The 19,413-nt window shown below is 36.0% G+C and overlaps 1 protein-coding gene across 1 annotated transcript in view; it reads left to right on the top strand.

The window, feature by feature from the left end:
* The first annotated feature begins 6,296 nt into the window (after positions 1-6,296).
* Positions 6,297-19,413, top strand: part of LOC104218808 (uncharacterized protein At5g08430-like) — a 37,188-nt gene continuing 24,071 nt past the window's right edge. The window contains exons 1-4 of the mRNA XM_070170667.1: positions 6,297-6,413; positions 6,500-6,551; positions 7,177-7,282; positions 17,738-17,817. Coding sequence (XP_070026768.1) covers positions 7,179-7,282; positions 17,738-17,817 — 184 coding nt within the window. The 5' untranslated portion in view covers positions 6,297-6,413; positions 6,500-6,551; positions 7,177-7,178. The remainder of the gene's footprint in view (positions 6,414-6,499; positions 6,552-7,176; positions 7,283-17,737; positions 17,818-19,413) is intronic.

Below are 19,413 nucleotides of genomic sequence, written 5' to 3'. Positions count from 1 at the left end.
TAGCTAACGAATCAAACTGAAGACTGTACTCCCGAACACTCATGTTACCCTGCCAAAGGGTCCAAAACCTATCAACTCTGGCCCGTCTAAGCTCTGGTGGCAGATAATGACGAAGAAAAGCTTCGGTAAACTCCTACCATACTGCTGGAGGGGCATCCTCACATTTGGACAATTCCCAATACTCATACCAATTAACTGCAACATCTCGGAGCCTATAAGAATCTAGCTCAACTGACTCGGTCGCAGTGGCCTTCATTACCCATAACGTCCTCGACATTCTATCAATAAATACCCAAGGGTCCTCGTTTGGATATGCTCTAGTGAATACCGGAGGGTCTAAATTAATAAAGTCACACCCTCGCCTCACATACCTATTTGCATGACCAATACCTACTTCCTAACGCCGAGGCTGTGCGGCTACTAATCGGGTCAATAACTGAATAGCATCTCTCATCTCCTGACCCGACGCATCCGGTTGAGGTGCTGAATGGATAGGGGTGGGTGTTAGAGCTGGTGCCCCTCAGAGCTCTTCTGGAAAAGGCATGGTATGTGAAGTCTGAGATGGAACCTCATCATGAGACTCTCCCTGAGCCCTGGTAACTCGTGGCGCTCGACTAGTAGTCTCACCAGCCACGGATTTTCCCTTCTGGGTGGTCGTACTCTTTGGAGGCACTGCTGGAAATATAGCATATATTTAGGAACATAAATTCTTGAATCGCACGATCTGACATAAAAAAAAGAGAGGATAACATCCTATATGTCCTGTAGCCTCATATTTATAAGTGTGGTGCATGACATACCCGTAAACAAGACTCTACTAGACACGGTCTGTAGACAACCCTAAAATAGAACTGCTCTAATACCACTTTTGTCACGATCCAAACCGATGGGCCGCGGCGGGTGCCTGAGTCCTACCTGTCAAACACCCCTAAACATGTGTTTAAGATATGAACCTGTATAACATTTGATGAACTGCGAATATAACATATATGAAGGAAACCTGCCAACAAGGCATATGTTCGTATACATACACAATACAGTGGGCGAGCCGACAAGGCTGCTATAGAAAACTACATATCCAATAACTGAAAGCCGACAAGGCCACATACAACCCAACTAGATATACTGTCTACAGACCTCTAATGGGAATATAACTGTACAAAGACGAGAATGAGCCACGTCATACCCATATATATATATATATATATATATATATATATATATATATATATATATATATACATACAAATGTATTGTACCAAACTCAAAAGCAGCTCCGGATCAAGTGGAGCAATCCAACTCTCGCTGATCAGGGATCCTAAGAAGGGGGACCGTCAGCTTCCCTACCTGCACCTGCGGGCATGGAACGCAGGCCCCGTGAAATAGGGCGTCAGTACAAAAAATGTACTGAGTATGTAAGGCATGAAAATTAGTACGTAAGAGACATAGATGAAACATGGAATAAGACAACATATCTTTAAATTTGAATAACTTTATAAATTCTGAAATGTTAATAATGTCATGCACGTGCGTATAAATGTCTTGCCATGCATAGGTACGAGTGTACATAATATCATCAAGCTACTGAGGCTGGGCAACATCATCAACATATACCAGCTGATCAGGTGGTGGTGTGTATATAACGCCGTAACCTTTTTCCTTATCCCATATACATATATTTACATATATATGCGTATATAACGCCATCTGGTCATGGGTCAATGCACATGTATAAATGAGTGAAATGCATGAAAAATACGTATTAATCTCCATATTCATTCCAAATAAACTTTTTTCAACTATGTATTATTCTGAGACCCATGAACAGAAGATAATAATATTTTTCATGGGGAATTAAGAATATAGACACCACTACTATTTTTATGAATAAAGTAATTTATGGAAACTGTGCGTTTGCTCGTTTATTCAGTATAACTTGGACCATGCCAAAAGAAAGAAGGGAGAGCCTTAACATACCCGTTCCTAGAATTATTTGAACGAATCTACTTCTGCGAAATTTACACCGGATTTCCTTGAAATCTTGGACGAATTTGTTCTGTTTCTGACGTTTTTGAACTAAAGAATGGACTTAAACTAAAACTTGTTCCAGCGTTTTTTGGTTTGAAATCTTAAGAGAAAAATGTTTGTGATTCTTGAATTTTTGGAAAGAAACCTTTTTGAATTCCTTTTGGTTCAAATTGGATATGTGCAAACAACTTAGATTAGTCATCATTCCTTATTTATGCCTAGGTGGCAATAAGTGACTACTTAGTCACTCTTTATCTTGGTGGCTTCTTGCCACATTACTTGGGGGATAATTATTATATTTTATCCGCTTATTAGTTAATCGGATAATGTCCCGTTACTCGGTAATTAACTAATTATCCGTATTATTTAAAAATTATCACAAATTACTTAAAATTCTATTTATTTTTAAAATACTTCATATATACTTTATATATTATACTATCGTGGTCATATGGTACCTTGCATTGTACTAGTTCATAATTATCGGGTATTATCGCTCGACCCATATTTTACTCCAAATTGGCCACTTTCAACGAAACTCATTCTCTTTAATCCGTGTGCCCCTTTATCCTTCATAACACTTATTTATCGCTTGCTATAAATAGCGTAAGTACGTCAACGTCAAGATGATCTCATCCCCGAGTCTACGTCGGTTAACTGAAAAATTTTAACGTACAAAAATCGCGAGATGTAACAGATTCAATCCTATCCTTTTTAGTGGTATCTTTACTAAAATATTTTTTAGTGGTATCTTTACAAATAGATTTGTATATTGCAATTATATAATTACATTGAATATAGTTAAATACATAAAAATATATTGAATACATGAAGTGTAGCAGGTCATCTATAATGCAAAAACATAAGAATACATACTGCAGATACATTTGACTACATATATATATATCTGAATGCATAAATTATATAAATTAAAAAAATATATGAATACATTCATGGAATACAGTGAGATAGTGAATACAATAAAATACATGGAATATAGCGAGATATATTGAAAACAGACAGTGAATACAATGAAATACATGGAATACAACGAGATACATTGAAGTACAACGAAAAAAAGTAACAGACTCTTCAAGTTCCTCAACCCCAAACTCCGTCCCCAATCCACTGATATCTAGGTAGCCGCCGGTAAAATGAAGACAATTGTTGAAGAAGCACCAATTTAAAGGATCAAACGGAAACTAGAGACAGAACCTCTTCAGATTTCACAAGGCAAACATGAACAATCAATGCAAAATCTAAGAAAAATTTAGAATGTTTCATGATATATATATATATATATATATATATATTTTAGATTTTAGATTGTTCCAAATCAAAGGGAGGAGGTAGCCGAGTGACAACACTTCTTCATCTTGTACATGAGGGGTGAAAGACCTAAAAAGGTAAAAATGGTGCGGGTTGGCTATTTATCAATCATGTAATTGAAAAATAATTAATATTTATAAAATCGTTGTAAATAGTCATCTTTAATGCGAACATAAATTTTTTTAGATAAAAATACCCTTAGTTAAAATAAAAAAAATTCCAGCATAATATACTGGAATTCAAAACTTTTACAAGTGAAACTCCAACATAATATGTTAGTATTAAAATTGGGTGAACTTCCCCCTCAACTTTGAACAATAGTAATTCTCCCTCCTTTATCCTACACAATACCTTTTTCTGCCCTTGCATTTTTAATTTCCGCCTCTATTTAATATTTTTTTTATCATACGATTTTTGTAATGGTTTTAGCTCTAATTTAAATTATGTAATACCTATTATAAATTATAATGTATGTTCATTAAAATTATAAGTAGAATAATCCTTTTATAAATATTATAAATTCACCGTCATCTTTATGAGTTGCTATTTTAATGTAATGCATATTAACTATATATTTAAGTTATCTTTTTTTAATGGCCGAGTCAGAAATCCATATAAGAGGATTGAAAACACCCCAAAAAAATTTATTTAGGATTTGAAGTTGTGAGCTAAGATAACTTTTGAATCTCTATACCACTTTAATAACATATTCTTATGTCAAAGGGATTCAAAAATTTATATATAACTAAAAAGTTTGTTTTTGTCCTATTTGTGCTGTCTAATTTTCTGGCGAGGGGATTCAATTGAATTCTCTTACCTCCTTTGCCCGTTAACTTTCTCTCTTATTCTCTATTGTTGATATAGATTTTAAGATTTTGATTACCATTAATGAACTAATTTTTAAATTTATATTATAAAATTCATTTATAATAAGGTATAACATAATTTAAATTAAAGATAAAACCATAAAAATCTCATAGAATAAAAAAGTATAATATATAGAGGAGGGAATTAAAAATTCAAGGGCAAAAAACGCATTGTGCAGGATATAGGAGGGTAAAATGACTATTGTTCAAAGTTGAGGGGGAAGTTTGATTTTTAAAGCAAAGTTAGGAAGTGTAAATGGTTTTCACCCTACTAAAAATTCTATACCTGTAAGAGGTCGTTTGGTAGAGTGTGTTAGAGAAAATAATGCATGCATTAGCTTTGTGTATTAGTAATGCTTTGTTTGGTGCACTTTTTCAACTTATGTATAATTAATACAAGTATTAGTTATACACTCTATTTGGTATTATCCTATGTATAGCTAATGCATAGAAAACCATGACATTAGCTATACAAAGGCTATTAATGCATGCATTAGCATGGTTAAAGACAAAATTATCCTTAAAGTCCCTTAAGTTAAAGAATATGGAGGGCACTTTTGTAAATAATTAAATTTCTTAAAAATTATGCAATGCATTTTAATTTTTAATACACCACACCAAACAATGCATAAGAAATAATCTTTGTATAACTAATGCTTGCATTACTAACCCATGCATTACTAATGCACCTTATTTAGCATTATTCTTATACGCCCTATCAAACGACCCCTAAAAGTGCAGCATTAAAATTTAGAACTTTACAAGTGAATGTTCCAGTGTATTGTATTGGAGTTGTAAAAAATCTTAAAATGAAATGTAGCCTTTCGTTGATAATAATCCTTAGTTTTATATCTGAAAGCAATTTCAGCATTTTAAAAATGATCGAACGTAAAGGAATTCGAACACATGAATTTTTAACTAGATAAATGTGATATTGGAGGGATTTACACTATTTTGAACTCTAGCTTAAACCATCTGCATTATTGTTTACTTTTAGGCATTCTATTTATAAAAACTTTCATCACATCTAAATATTACTGTCGGATTTTATTATTTCCTTGATTAGCACAACTTTTTTTTTAAAGATATGTAACATGCATAATCCTAGGATTTCAAATTCACGAATTTTCAATTGACAATTCATGTTCCATTGGATTTTAATTACAAAATTAGAATATGTTCTTTTGTATTAGACAAAGGTTTTGATCTATTTTAAGACAAACTTATAGATTCGTGGCTTCTGATCTACCCAAAATATTTTAAAAAATACCGCGATAAACTCACACACCTTCATTAGTCCCTCCTCATTCTTTGTTCCACTATAGGGCATTGTCACAGAGCTTTTAAGTACAGTCAAACCTCTCTATAACAGGCATTTGTTCCAGATATTTTTGATTGTTATAACGAAGTGCTATTACAGAAAACATATATTATAGCATAACATGAAAGTTGGTTCTGAAAAATCTTGACTTTTATATCGAAGTGTTGTTATATAGAGGTTTGATTGTAGTAAATAAAAGTTAAACTCCATGATAATATTTTAGAGTTTTCACTTGTATTTTTTTTTGTCTTTGAGACAGTACCCCGGAGTTTCAACTTGATAATATATGAAGTTCAAAAGAAAAAGATGAAAAAGTGGATTTACGACGCTTGAGGTTATTTTTGTTCAAAGTTTATGTTTGCATTAAGTGGTCGTTTGGACATAAGACTTGTAAAATTTCAAAAAAGATAAATCTTTTTTTTCAAGTGAAAATGATATTTGAAAATTAGAGTTGCGTTTGTATATGAATAAAATTTTGGATCGTTTTTGAAATTTTGTGAGTGATTTGAGTGAAAATTTTAAAAAATAGTTTTTTGGAGTTTTTCAAATTTCCGAAAAATTCCAAAATGCTTCTTCAAGTGAAAACTGAAAATTTTATGAACGATTTCGGAAAAAAAGGGAAAAATTCTTATGTCCAAACGGGCTCGTACTTAAAAATGACTATTTTTTAAATTACATTTTCAACTATGGATCGGAATTTTCTTCCCTAAAAAAGAGAACAAATAAAGAAATAGGTTGTCAGTGGGAAAAAACTTGTGAAAATCTCTCCACCAATAGGAGTGCTAGTGTGCTACTGCAACTGTGGCATAGTACGGCTGCTACTGCTATTATGCCACGGCGCTTTACCATGGAAAAAAACAAATATTTTGGTATTCCTACCCACCCATTTACTTGCATACAGTACTCATCATTATTCCTCTCTTTACATACAGTACTCATCAAAACCACATTGCAGAATCTGCTCTGCTCTCTTTCTCAAAAACCCAATTATGACAAGTTCACAAACGGTAAAGTTTGCTGCATTTCAATTGAAAAAAATGTAAATTTTCGTTCTGGGTTTTGTTTTGTTTAGCTGTTAAGATAAACCTGATTTAGCTAGCCATACTGCATTGTAGTTCTGATGTTCGAATTTTGATCAAAGCCACCACCTTTATCGATTTTCCTTTGATGGGTGCCTAAATAATTTCATATCTGCATTTTTTGTTTATTTTCTGATGATATCTTAGCATAGTTCTTGCCTAATTTATCGGAAACAAACTCTCTGCCCTCCTAAGATAGGGGAACTGGCTTGGTTTTTTGTTGTTGTATAGTTCTTGACTAAATTTCTTCTCTTTTTTCATGACGATGGTGCTCGGACCAGCTTGCGCGCACCTCGACTATTCTACGTAGCTGCTAACTCCCACCAGCGCAAGTACTTGGTAGCATTTTTTCTATATAGAGTAACATTTCATTTACTGCATTGTCATTGTGATTATCCCTGTTAATCATCAGTGTCAAGTTTCTTCTCTTTTTTTTTTGTTCTATATACTGTTCTGCGTGTAATATTGCTAATTCTCTTGCAATAGAGAAAAAAAGATCTCCATATCTGCATTTTTTCTTAATTCTAATGACCTAAGGTAGTTTTTGGAACAGTGATGACGAAGAGGAAGAAAAATAAGAGCTTGAGGAAGGAAGAAATAGCAGAAGACTGGTGTTTTGTTTGCAAAGATGGTGGCCAACTGCTAATTTGTGATTATGGGTAAGTTTTTTCTTCCAACAATCTTGTAATTTATCGTTAGTTGTTTAATGTACTGTGAATATAATTGTGTCTCATTATTTAATATTGTTGGTGAATCTTGTACTGACTCTTTTAAAAGGAAGAAGGATTTATACTCTGTTTGTGTTCACTTAACGGAGGTCTGAATTTGAATGGTTTGACCTTAGACCATTAAGTACATTTGTTTTTTCATTTAACCATTTAATGAGTCTAGGCTTTTTAAGCGAAGCAGCTTTTGCTATCTTCTAATTTCTAAATTTTATCACATAAGATGTTACAATAATTTTTCATGTAAAAAATTGTCACAATCTAAGCTATGGACCATAGCAGACACCGAGTGTGCTTGCCCACTTAGTGAACCAATTATTAACAACAATCTCATCATTCATCAACGAAAATAAATACTCAAAGTTGCTTAATCAATATCAAATGATGTATTCATCACAAATAGAGCTTAACAAATTCACAACCTTAACTCCACGTTGTCCATAACCAACCTAAATAGATAACTTTGACAGGAGAGAGTTCATGTAGTGTGTGTAGATTCATAACAAACACGACCTACTAAACAAGTAAAAGAAAGAACAAAGCCAACAAGTTCCCATGGGAAGGCAAGTGGGGCTAAACAAGAATGCTAGCTTGACTGCAATACAAAGGTGCAACCACAAATATGTTTTTTGGATATATATATATATATATTGTTAGTTTGGTTGTTAAATAGTTACATGTAAATAACCCTAATCCTATATGTAGTAGGAGTGGAACATGTATTAGAGTTTTTGGCGACAATCATCCCTTAACTATAGCTCAAACCTAAGGTACATCCTTGGGTTATCTCAGTAAACAAAAAACATCCTTATATTATTTAAAATGTGGTAAGAATCATCCTTCTGTTAACTTTTGTAAAAAAAAAAAAATAACAGCGTCAACAAAAAAACATGTCAAGCACGTGCCTTTCCCCCTAAATTTTCCCATTTTGTCCCTTCCGGATTGTCTTCCACCTTCAGCAGAAGAGCTCTAGTTTTTGGTGAAATTTGTATTCCTATACTGTAATAGTACCTCACCAGGGAAAAAGACTAAAAGTCCATAATGTTATATATAGAATAATATATATATATGTACTATTTACTAATAAACTACTGAGAAGGGCAGCGACAATGAAGTGCCGAAAGGGACGACTAATGTGGTGGTTATAGACAGTGCTACGGATGAGGAGAACATCGGAGATTTGGTCGGTGAGCCATCTCTTCCGGAAGGCGGTGAATCGTGTGTGGATGTGTTGCAGGGCTCGGAGATTGAAGGCAAAGCCTAAAAGAAAAAGGAATTGAAAGAGAAGGAGGAAGAAGAAGGAAGTGATAATCCGACATCGGAGATTTGGTCGGTGAGCCATCTCTTCCGGAAGGCGGTGAATCGTGTGTGGATGTGTTGCAGGGCTCGGAGATTGAAGGCAAAGCCGGAAAGAAAAAGGAAGTGAAAGAGAAGGAGGAAGAAGAAGGAAGTGATAATCCTACTGAATAATTTAGTACAAGTAGCACTAGATATGTAAAAGATTGTGTATGTGAAGCTTAAAATTATTGGATTTTAAATTTAAAAAATGACTGCTATGATTAGAAAGGCTTTTGCACTGATCTTATAAAACCATAGTCTGGTAAAGGCTTTTGCTTTAGAAATAGTTAAAGGAATTGGAAATACAATTTGTTTATTATTTTTAATCATATCAGCCATTTATGAAGAAGCTTTTGAAGCTTGTTTTTCGTGTATGGGTAATGGGTATAGTTATCGGTATGGTTTTTTTTAATTAATTAGGAGATATTTAAAATTGGCCAACAGGACAATAACTACATTAAGTAAATATAAAATAAATAATTGGGTTCACAAAAAAAATATGGATATTGAGTGACTTTTTTAACACATATACAGAGTAGTGCAAAAGCTACTGGGTTCACGGAAACCCACGCGTAATAGGATGGATCCGCCTTGTGTACAAGTCGTATCTTCAATTTTGTCTTAAATTTGTTGTGTGTATTTTACAAGTTCAACAAAACTTTTAGTTTATGAAGCCTTAGTTTGGTGAAGGTGGAAGACATTGGGCGGTAGGGACAAGACAGGGAAAATTTAGGGGGAAAAGCATGTCCTTGACATGTTTTTTGCTAATGCCGTTAGTCTTTTTGACAAAAGTTAACGGAAGGATGATTTTTGCTGCCTTTTAGATAATATAGGGATGTTTTTTGTTTACAGAGGTAACTCAAGGATGCACCGTAGGTTTGAGCTATAGTTAAAGGATGATTTTAGCCAAAAACTCACATGTATTATATATATAGGACTCATTGTATCATTGTCAATATGTGTGAATAAGATTTTTCTCCCATGCATTCTCACATGGTATTATTGAATCTCATGTTCCGTTGCGTTTTTGGGGCGATGCAGTTCTCACAACTTGTTATTTGGTTAATCGGATGCCTTCATCTCCCATCTAGAATCAGATTCCGTATTTAGTATTGTTTCCCCAGTCACCTTTATACTTTCTTCCCCCTCGTATTTTTGTGAGTACTTGTTTCGTTCATAACTTAGCCCCTGGGAAAGATAAGTTAGCTCCTCGTGCTCTCAAGTGTGTCTTCCTTGGTTATTCTCGTATTCATAAGGGATATCGTTGTTACTCACCTGATCTTCGTAGGTACCTTGTGTCAGCTGTCGTCACATTTTTTGAGTCTAAACCTTTCTTTACCTCTTCTGACCACCTTAATATATCTGAGGTCTTACCTATACCGACCTTTGAGGAGTTTACTATAGCTCTTCCTTCACCTTCTGCCACAGAAATCTTACCCATTCCAACAGTTAAGGAGTCTAGTATGGCTCCTCCTAGATCCCCAGACACAGGAATACCACTCTTGACTTATCATCGTTGTTTGCGCCCAGTATCAGGCCTAGCTGATTCACGTCCTGCACCTGACCCTGCTCCTACTACGGACTTGTCTCTTCCTAGTACATTGATTGCACTTCGGAAAGGTATATGGACCACGCTTAATCCTAATCCCCATTATGTCGGTTTAAGTTATCATCGTCTTTCATCACCCCATTATGCTTTTATATCTTCTTTGTCCTCTGTTTCCATCCCAAGTCTACAGGTGAAGCATTGTCTCATCTAGGATGGCGACATGCTATGATTGACGAGATATCTACTTTACATACGAGTAGTACTTGGAAGCTCGTTCCTCTTCCTTCAGGTAAATCTAATGTTGGTTGTCGTTGGGTGTATGCACTCAAGGTTGGTCCGGATGGCAAGGTTGGTCGACTTTAGGCCCGTCTTGTTGCTAAAGGATATACTCAGATATTTGGGCTCGATTACAGTATACCTTCTCTCCCGTGGCTAAGATAGCATCAGTCCGCCTTTTTCTATACATGGCTGCTGTTCGCCATTGGCCTCTCTATCAACTGGACATTAAAAATGCTTTTCTATACGGTGACTTTGAGGATGGAATTTATATAGAGCAACCACCTGGGTTTGTTGCTCAATGGTAGTCTCGTGGCCTTGTATGTCGCTTGCGCCGGTCACTTTATGGTCTAAAGCAGTCTGCTCGAGCCTGTTTGGTAAGTTCAGCACAGTTATCCAGGAGTTTGGCATGACTCGTAGTGAAGCTGATCACTCTGTGTTTTATCGGCATTCTGCTTCAAGTCTCTGTATTTATCTGGTGGTCTATGGTGACGATATTGTTATTACTGGCAATGATCGGGATGATATTACTAAATTGAAGCAACATCTCTTTCAACACTTTCAGACTAAGATCTGGGCAGACTAAAGTATTTTCTGGGTACTGAGGTCGCTCAGTCTAGCTCAGGTATTGTGATATCACAGCGGAAGTATGCCTTAGACATTCTTGAGGAGACAGGAATGACAGGTTGTAGACCGATTGACACTCTAATGGATCCGAATTCTAAACTTCTGCCAGGACAGAGGGGAGCCGCTTAGCGATCCTGCAAAATATAGGCTGCTGGTAGGTAAATTAAATTATCTCATAGTGACTAGACTTGATATTTCCTTTCCCGTGAGCGTTATAAGTTAGTTTATGGATTCTCCCTGTGATAGTCATTGGGATGAAGTTGTCCACATTTTTCGGTATATAAAATCGACTCCAGACAAAGGGTTATTGTTTGAGGATCGATGCCATGAGTAGATCGTTGGATACTCAGATGCTGATTGGGCAGGATCACCTTCTGATTGCCGTTCTACGTCTGGATATTGTGTTTTAGTAGGAGGCAATTTGGTGTCTTGGAAGAGCAAGAAACAGAATGTAGTTGCTCGGTCTAGTGCAGAAGCAGAATATCGAGCAATGGCTATGGCAACATGTGAGCTAATTTGGATCAAACAATTGCTCAAGGAGTTGAAATTTGGTGAAATCAGCCAGAGAGAACTTGGTATTGCATCAAATCCGGCGTTCCATGAGAGGACTAAACACATTGAAATTGATTGTCACTTCGTCAGAGAGAAGATACTCTCACGAGATATTGCTACAAAATTTGTGAATTCGAATGATCAACTTGCTGATATTTTCACCAAGTCTCTCATTGGTCCTCGTATTAGTTATATATGTAACAAGCTCGGTACATATGATTTATATGCACCGGCTTAAGGGGGAGTGTTAGTTTGGTAGTTAAATAGTTACATGTAAATCACCCTAATCCCATATGTAGTAGGAGTAAAACATGTATTATATATATAAGACTCATTGTACAATGTCAATACGTGTGAATAAGATTTTTCTCCCGTGCATTCTCACATACATATATAGGAGTTACTGCATCATATTACAACTAGGGACTTTTCTAGTGAAATAGTCCCTTTTAAATCTGAATCAAAATTTTCTATTACTGAATGGGAGGGGTGTCAAAAAAGGGAAAGAAACTTCTTTTCCATTCTGCTTGAACCTTGTTTTAGAAAGGCTATACGCTGCCTGGCTTCCCTCCCTATATATATGCTTGGTTCACCAAGTCTAGTCATGAGGAACCTACAATCAGTTAAGATATGTTAGTATTTAGCAGTCAATCTTAAGCATACTTGCAACCTCTTTTGAATCTAAATTAATCTCCAAAGTAGTGAAGTTGAATTGAAGAGCCATTTTTAGTCCTCATAGTAGAGCCAGGATATCAGCTCCTGTGAGATTTGTTTTCCTTGTTTTCGTAAGGAAGCCTTTCATCCATAATCCTTTATGATTTTGTATAATCCCACCAAGTCCTCCAGTTTCAGCATTAGGTTGCACCGCCCCGTCCGTGTTAAGCATAAAGAATTTTCTTTTGGAGGGTTCCACTTAATATTCATTGAAATGGATAATTTTTAAAGTTGAACACCTTTCTGCAAGGGTATGGAACTCAAAGCTTCGGTAAGAATTTGTTTGAAGTTAATGTTATAGGAAGGTGTTGGGAATGTCATGAAGAGGGGGTTCAACCAAGCAGCTTGGTCCAAGTTGTTCAGGTTCAGGTTGGCTATACCATTCAATAGGCCTTCTGTTAAGATCTCAGGGTACCAGGGGTCTTGGATTTGAATCTGGATTGAGGGATTGCCTCTCACTCCTAGCTCCAACAGGGATTTTTTTATTCTGATAACCGTAGTGTCCGAACCAGTTTGCGCGCACCTCGACTAATTCTATGGGATACCTGCCTCCTCCTACCAGCAATAGGTACCAGGTAACTCTATCCACTAAAACTTGGATAGATAGGAAGAAATCACCTAGTATTTTTGTCTCCGCTGGGATTTGAACCTGAGACCTCCATGGTTCTCACCCACTTCATTGACCACTAGGCCATACCCTTGGGTGCTACATATAAACTTAAAATTATTGGGTTGGGGTGGTGTATAGATATTGGGGTTGGAGGCTAGCCCGAGGGAGTTTGTCGAGTTGCTCTTTTGTTTTGGGTTGAGTTGCTCTTATTTTTGGTAGTTGTTTCGATGAAGGTAGTTGTTGCTGGGACTTCTTCCTCTCCATTCCTTTCGTGACTGTTGCCTCAGGTTGTATGGAGTTCTTTTCAGACTCGGTGGGTTTCAAAGTTTCTGTGTTCTTGACTAGTAGGTTTATGGTGTACTGTGTTATTAGTTCCCGTTACTTCATTAGGGTAAAAGTAGTCAGATTTGGATTTATTTTCTTTGCTTTTCGAACTAACGCTAGAGTTACCCTTTGTAGTATGGTTTACTTTATTGTTTTTGCTTAAAGAAGTTGAAGCACAATCTGATTGTGGTTCTTCATTGTTGGACAGTATCAGATTTAGTGCCAAGTTTGGATTAGTGTCTGGATTTGGAGGCATTTTGCTTGTTTCTTGGACATATGGACAATTTAGAGTTCTATGACAGTGACTTAGCCTATTACATTTAAGAAAAATGTTGTTGAAGCCCTTATAAGAGATCTTTTGTTTATGACTGACAATAAAAACTTCAGTTGGTAGAAGATTTTCTAATGGAACCTAGATGCATATTCAAGCATATTTTCCTAGACGTGTAGACTTTATGCAGTAATTGATCCTGAGTAACTATCCAATCATATATCCTATTTTAGAAAGGACTTCTAAGTCATAAAATTCTGTGGGAGGTCCCATCAGTCTTGCCCAGATGGCTATATATGATATAAAGTGTTGATCTGAGGCGACAAATGTTGGTTCCCATTTTTGTACTATCAGGAACTGTTATCTATGAAGTATGAACCATGGCACATGCAAGGCTTTGGTATAAATTTCAGACTTGCTAAATTTAATCTGATAGAAATCATAATTCCAAGATCGATTAATTTTTTTTTTTGGTTTCCAGATTGAATTAATTTTTTATTTATGGAAAAGGGCCAAAACTGCCCTTAACCTATTCGCTTAGGTTTTAAAATACCCTTCGTCCACCTATTTTGCAAAAATTGCCCATCTGACACATTGATGCCCTTATTTCTGACGGGCCTTTGCTGAACTAAAAAGTATTTTATTATATATGACGTGGCAATGGCTTATTGGTCAAAATTAAAAATTCCACTCTAACCCAGACCTGGTCCGTAAATAACTCACTCACGATCCATCTTAGTCGTTCCAACCCGTTAAACCCTTTTAGCCCTTCAAACACCCGATTCCATACCCGACTCATGATCCAATCATTATTTAGGTTTCATTTGTCAAAATTTTATATTTTTCTTTTTATTAATTTATTATTTGGTACCCTATCCTTTTCCCTATCCATCTTCCCCAACTTAATCACCGCCGACAGTTTCCCAACCAAATCACCGCTGGCGAACTGTGAAGCTAATATGCTCTCATGATTTCAATTAACTCCAAAAAACTACATGGTGGCACAACAAATATAACTTTGGCCGAAAGATAACTTATTAAACCATAAAATCTTAAAATAAACCATTAATTTAATTCCAAAGAATACTAGATTTCACTCAGAAAATTTATATAATAAAAAGATGTTAAATTAAAATTAAATTAAGGCCGAAAAATCTGAGTAAGAGAGGGAGATCCGTGAGTGTTGAAGGGTGAAAATCTGAAAGTTGAAGCCGATGGTGGTCCTCTATCGGCAATGGTGAGTTATTGTACTTTGGCCATGGAGGAGAATGGTCAGAGAAAATATGGAGTGGGAGGGCAGGGACGGAAGAGGAGAAGTAAGGGCATTTTAAAAAGCGGGTCATGGGTCGGGTATGGATATTTTGGGTCATGAAGTGGGTTAATAAGTGGATGTGGGGTGAGGTTTTAATTTAATCCAATAAGAAACTGACACATAATAAGTAATAAAAAATTTTCTTAATCAAAATAGAACTGTTAGTTTTTCAGGGTGTGTGGGCCAGAAAGTTGACGTTAGGGGCAATCTTTAAGGGTATTTTTATACCTCAGCGAATAGGTTAGAGGCAGTTTTGGCCCGTTTTCATTTTATTTAAGGTAGTTATACCGCAATTATCTTCGCAGGACCCTTACGATTTGAGCATTTTTCGGGTTTCTGTATAATCTAATTTTATCTTCAGAAGTTAAAGGAGTAAAATTGGTCAGACAATTTTTGTTTGTCATTTCATCTTCTAGGCTTATAGAGTTGAAATCTTTTCCTAGTATTTAAGTTGTCTTGAATGGTGGTATTTGTTTTAAGGAGTGACCTGATAGAACAACCTTTATAGTTGTATTTTCAACTTGCTTAGGATTATCAAAGGCTTGGTTTCATTGCAGTAGGTTGAGGGTTTACGGGGTTTATAGAGTTAGTAATAAGAAGAGTTTCCAAGTTTCTTGGAGGAAGGGGCTTATTTATTTCTCTGGGGTTTAACCTTGATGGTTTGAAAAGGGGGTTATTTATTAGGAGAGGAAATTTATCACGACTCAAGCCTATGGCACGTATGATCCGCTTTGGCCCTAGGCCTGCACGGATTTGTCCCTTGGGCTATACCATCATCGAGCCTTCACTTTTCTCTCCCATTTCGATGTGAGATTCGCCTAATGTGATATGTACACCCCTTCTTTAGAAGCTTGCCAACCTAGAAGCCTGCCAGTCCTGCTTGACCCACCCTCATCAGACCCCCCTCCATCATGGGAATCACATTCACCTCCTTTTGGGACTTAGCGTCCTCGCTGAGGTTTGTCCCACCATCGTACTGAGGGAGATTCGGCTCTGATGCCGTATCTGTAACAGTGACAATGGTATTATTGAAACTTGCTTGAACATGAATAACTCCCTTTGGTATTCTACGTGCACCCTTACGTGAACCAATACGTCCATTCCTACGCGAACTAATTTTCGGTATAGCTTTTGCCATATTTTATCATCTCGTAAATATGAGTCAGAGATATATGGATATATCCATTTCATGTCAAAACAGATTCTTTATTTGTACATCGGCTCTTCTGGCAAGTCTGATTATCCCTGTCTTTGTTTATGTCTCGGGTTGGAACAAATTACTATAATTCGTCCCCGCCTACGGATTAGTCGACATTTTTCACAAATTTTACGAACGGAAGCTCTTATTTTCATATTTCTCATTCCTTACCTTAATTCTGAATCTATTTCTTGGAAGAAAATAAGTTTCTTGAAATTTTTCATCTCGAATTGTATTCCCACGAAAGGAATGGTGAAGTTGAAAAACGAATCCTTCAAATCTTTGTTGTGGAGTCGATAAATTATACGCCCTTTGGTTGAATCATAAGGACTTACTTCAATTTTGACTCTATCTCCTGGCAGTATCCGTATAAAACTATGCCGGATCTTTCCTGAAACATAATTTATAATCAGATCTAAACAAACCCGGAACAGACCGTTGGGAAGCGATTCAGTAATTAAAGCTTCATGACTCCTTTTTGGTTCTTAAAGTCCCTTTGAGGTATCAACTAATAAGAAAGATATTAGACAACCCCCCTTTTTTCTTTTTCACAAATAGGAAGTTTCGAATCCAATTTGGATATTAAAAGGATTACCAGATATAACACAAAATCTCTCCACCTATTCCTTCTAGTCGAGCCTCTCGGTCTGTCATTATACCTCGAGAAGTAGAAAGAATTACAATCCCCATTCCACCTAAAATTCGCGGAATTCGTTGATAATTAGAATAGATTCGTAGACCAGGTCGACTGATTCGTTTTAAATTTAAAATATTTCTATAGGGTCTTTTCCTATTCCTTCTATGTCGCAGGGTTAAAACCAAAAAATATTTGTTTTTTTCTCCACCCTCCCTGTCTTGTTGATCAATGAAAGCATCAATTCTCGAGGAATCAAAAGAGGATCTTGATCTGATTGGTCATATAGATTGTCTACACAAGCAATCCATTCATCTTTTCAGTCAGTACCCCTTTACAGTCTCCTATTTGACGTTTAAACAAAGAAATTGTAGAAGCAATGGATTAGCCTAAAATTTGATAGTTAATTTACAGCGCCAATAATAAGCGATGTTGTTCGTGTTCTTCTTGCTACTCAAATAAATACCAAATTTAAAATGTTAAACAAGTTGAACGTATTCTAGGTTCCTTTGTATGTGATCTTTTTTTTCAACTCATTTTTTCCATGTCTAATTGACATGTATGAATCCAAACACTCCATACACCTCTCTCTTTCTGTCTGTCTCTCCCTCCCCCAAAGAACAACTGTAACCATGTTGAGGATTGTGAACCACAAAGCAGAGACAAAATAACTTGTATGCATTAAAGATTATGACACCTTTTTTACTTCGAAAGTATTGATAGAGTTTAATTGGTAATAACTAAGCTCGTAATCTAACTTGATAAATGTGTAAAAAGGTTTTCTACCAACAGTCCATATGAAAAGCGGCATTCAGCTAATTTAATCGTTCTCACTCTTTCCGTTAGGGACTATATTTCCCTTTTAAAGAAGTTTGCATGCATTTTAATTAATTTACCTTTTTGCCCCTGCAGTTTACTACACAACTTGGTTCATGACCAATTTTCTCTCTTTAGTGTTTAATAAACATATTGATGGTTTTGCAGGCGATGCCTGAAAGCTTATCACCCTCGATGTGTGGGGAAAGATGACTCATTTTTGACAAGTGATGGACGCTGGACATGCAGTAAGCTCTTGTTCTATTTTCTTCAAGCAAATCTGATACTGCAATATTCTCTTTTTGTTATGTGTCTGGAGATTCTTCTTTTGCTAAGTTATTCGTTTCAAATAGTAAAGTGAAAAATGAAAAAGAATAGTACTTTTTAGGCAATGAGCTATTCATTTTCTAGCCATTAACCATGTATTCATTAAAATAAAGAGCAATATGGACTGATCTCCTACTCCAATGACTTGGCCCGCATTATAGTAGGTATTGCTTACTTTATTGTATATGCTTGGATGAAGTCGCTGAGACGAATGAACATCTCAAGAGAGAACAAGAAGCTATGAGTAAACAAAGTTCATGTATTCTTTAGCATTATAACTTCTCGGTATATGGGTAGATACATTGAATTATGTTTTGATTACAACATAAAAGGCACAAAGTGGAAAAACATTTTAGAGTGATTCTTCATAAAATAATCCAAGTTTTGAGAAATATAGACCTATGAGTTTATACTGGGTTTGTTGTTGTTGTTGTTGTGAGACATATAGAACATGAGAGAGAAAAATATATGGGAATGCGTGGTATTTACACCTTACCCTTCTATCTATTTATACATATGTTTTGAGAGTTAGTAATTTACACTTGTCCAATGTGGGCCCACTAACCCTATGTACATACTAAATACTCTCCTTTAAGTTGGTGCATACATGTCATATATGCCGAGCTTCTTACGTGTATAACTAACTCGAGAACCTAGGAGAGATTTGATAAATAAGTTAGCAAGCTAATCATTGGATTTCATAAATCTTGTGACAAAAGTATCGTCTCTCGCAAATTGAACCAATCTCTATGTGCTTGATCCTCTCATGGAATATTGGGTTTGAAAAATGTGGAGTGCAACTTGCTTGTCATTAATAAGTTCTACCTGAGTGGTCTCTCTAAACTTCAATTCTTTCAGTAATCGATTAATCCCTATTAATTCACAACTCGTAACAACCATGGCTTGATATTCCGCTTCAACACGGATCTTGCAACCACAAGGTGCTTTTTGCTCTTCTAAGATACTAAATTTGCTCCAACTAGAACACAATATCCAAAGGTAGAGCGTCTATCAGAGGGAGACTCGGCAACAATCAACATTTGTATGCTCAAGAATCTTCTTGTGTCCTTAATCCTCATAAAGTAGCACTTTTCCTAGAGCAGACTTAATATACCAAAGAATACAGGCTACTTTATTCCAATGAGCTTCACATGGAGAATCTGGAAATTGACTAATCATACTCACTGAAATGGAGATATCACATCGTCTTATATTGAGAGAATTCAATTTCCCAAATGATCTCCCGTATCTCCTAGGTTCATTGAGAGGCTCCGCTGACATGGAAGAAACTTGTCATTTGGGTCCATAGGTGTATTGATAGGTCTACAGTTTATCATCCTTGTCTCAAGTATATTGAGAGCATACTTTCAGATGAAAATGCCTGATCTGGATGGAGCTACTTCAATACCTAAGATGTATCATAACTTACATAGCTTCTTGGTATGGAAATGTTGAAAGAGATGTTCCTTCAAGCTGTCAATACCTTCTTGAGCCAGTGAAAACTATATCATCAACAT

This window comes from Nicotiana sylvestris, chromosome 3 (assembly GCF_000393655.2).
Source record: "Nicotiana sylvestris chromosome 3, ASM39365v2, whole genome shotgun sequence".
NCBI classification, from domain to species: domain Eukaryota; kingdom Viridiplantae; phylum Streptophyta; class Magnoliopsida; order Solanales; family Solanaceae; genus Nicotiana; species Nicotiana sylvestris.
This window is presented reverse-complemented; position numbering and strand designations above follow the sequence as displayed.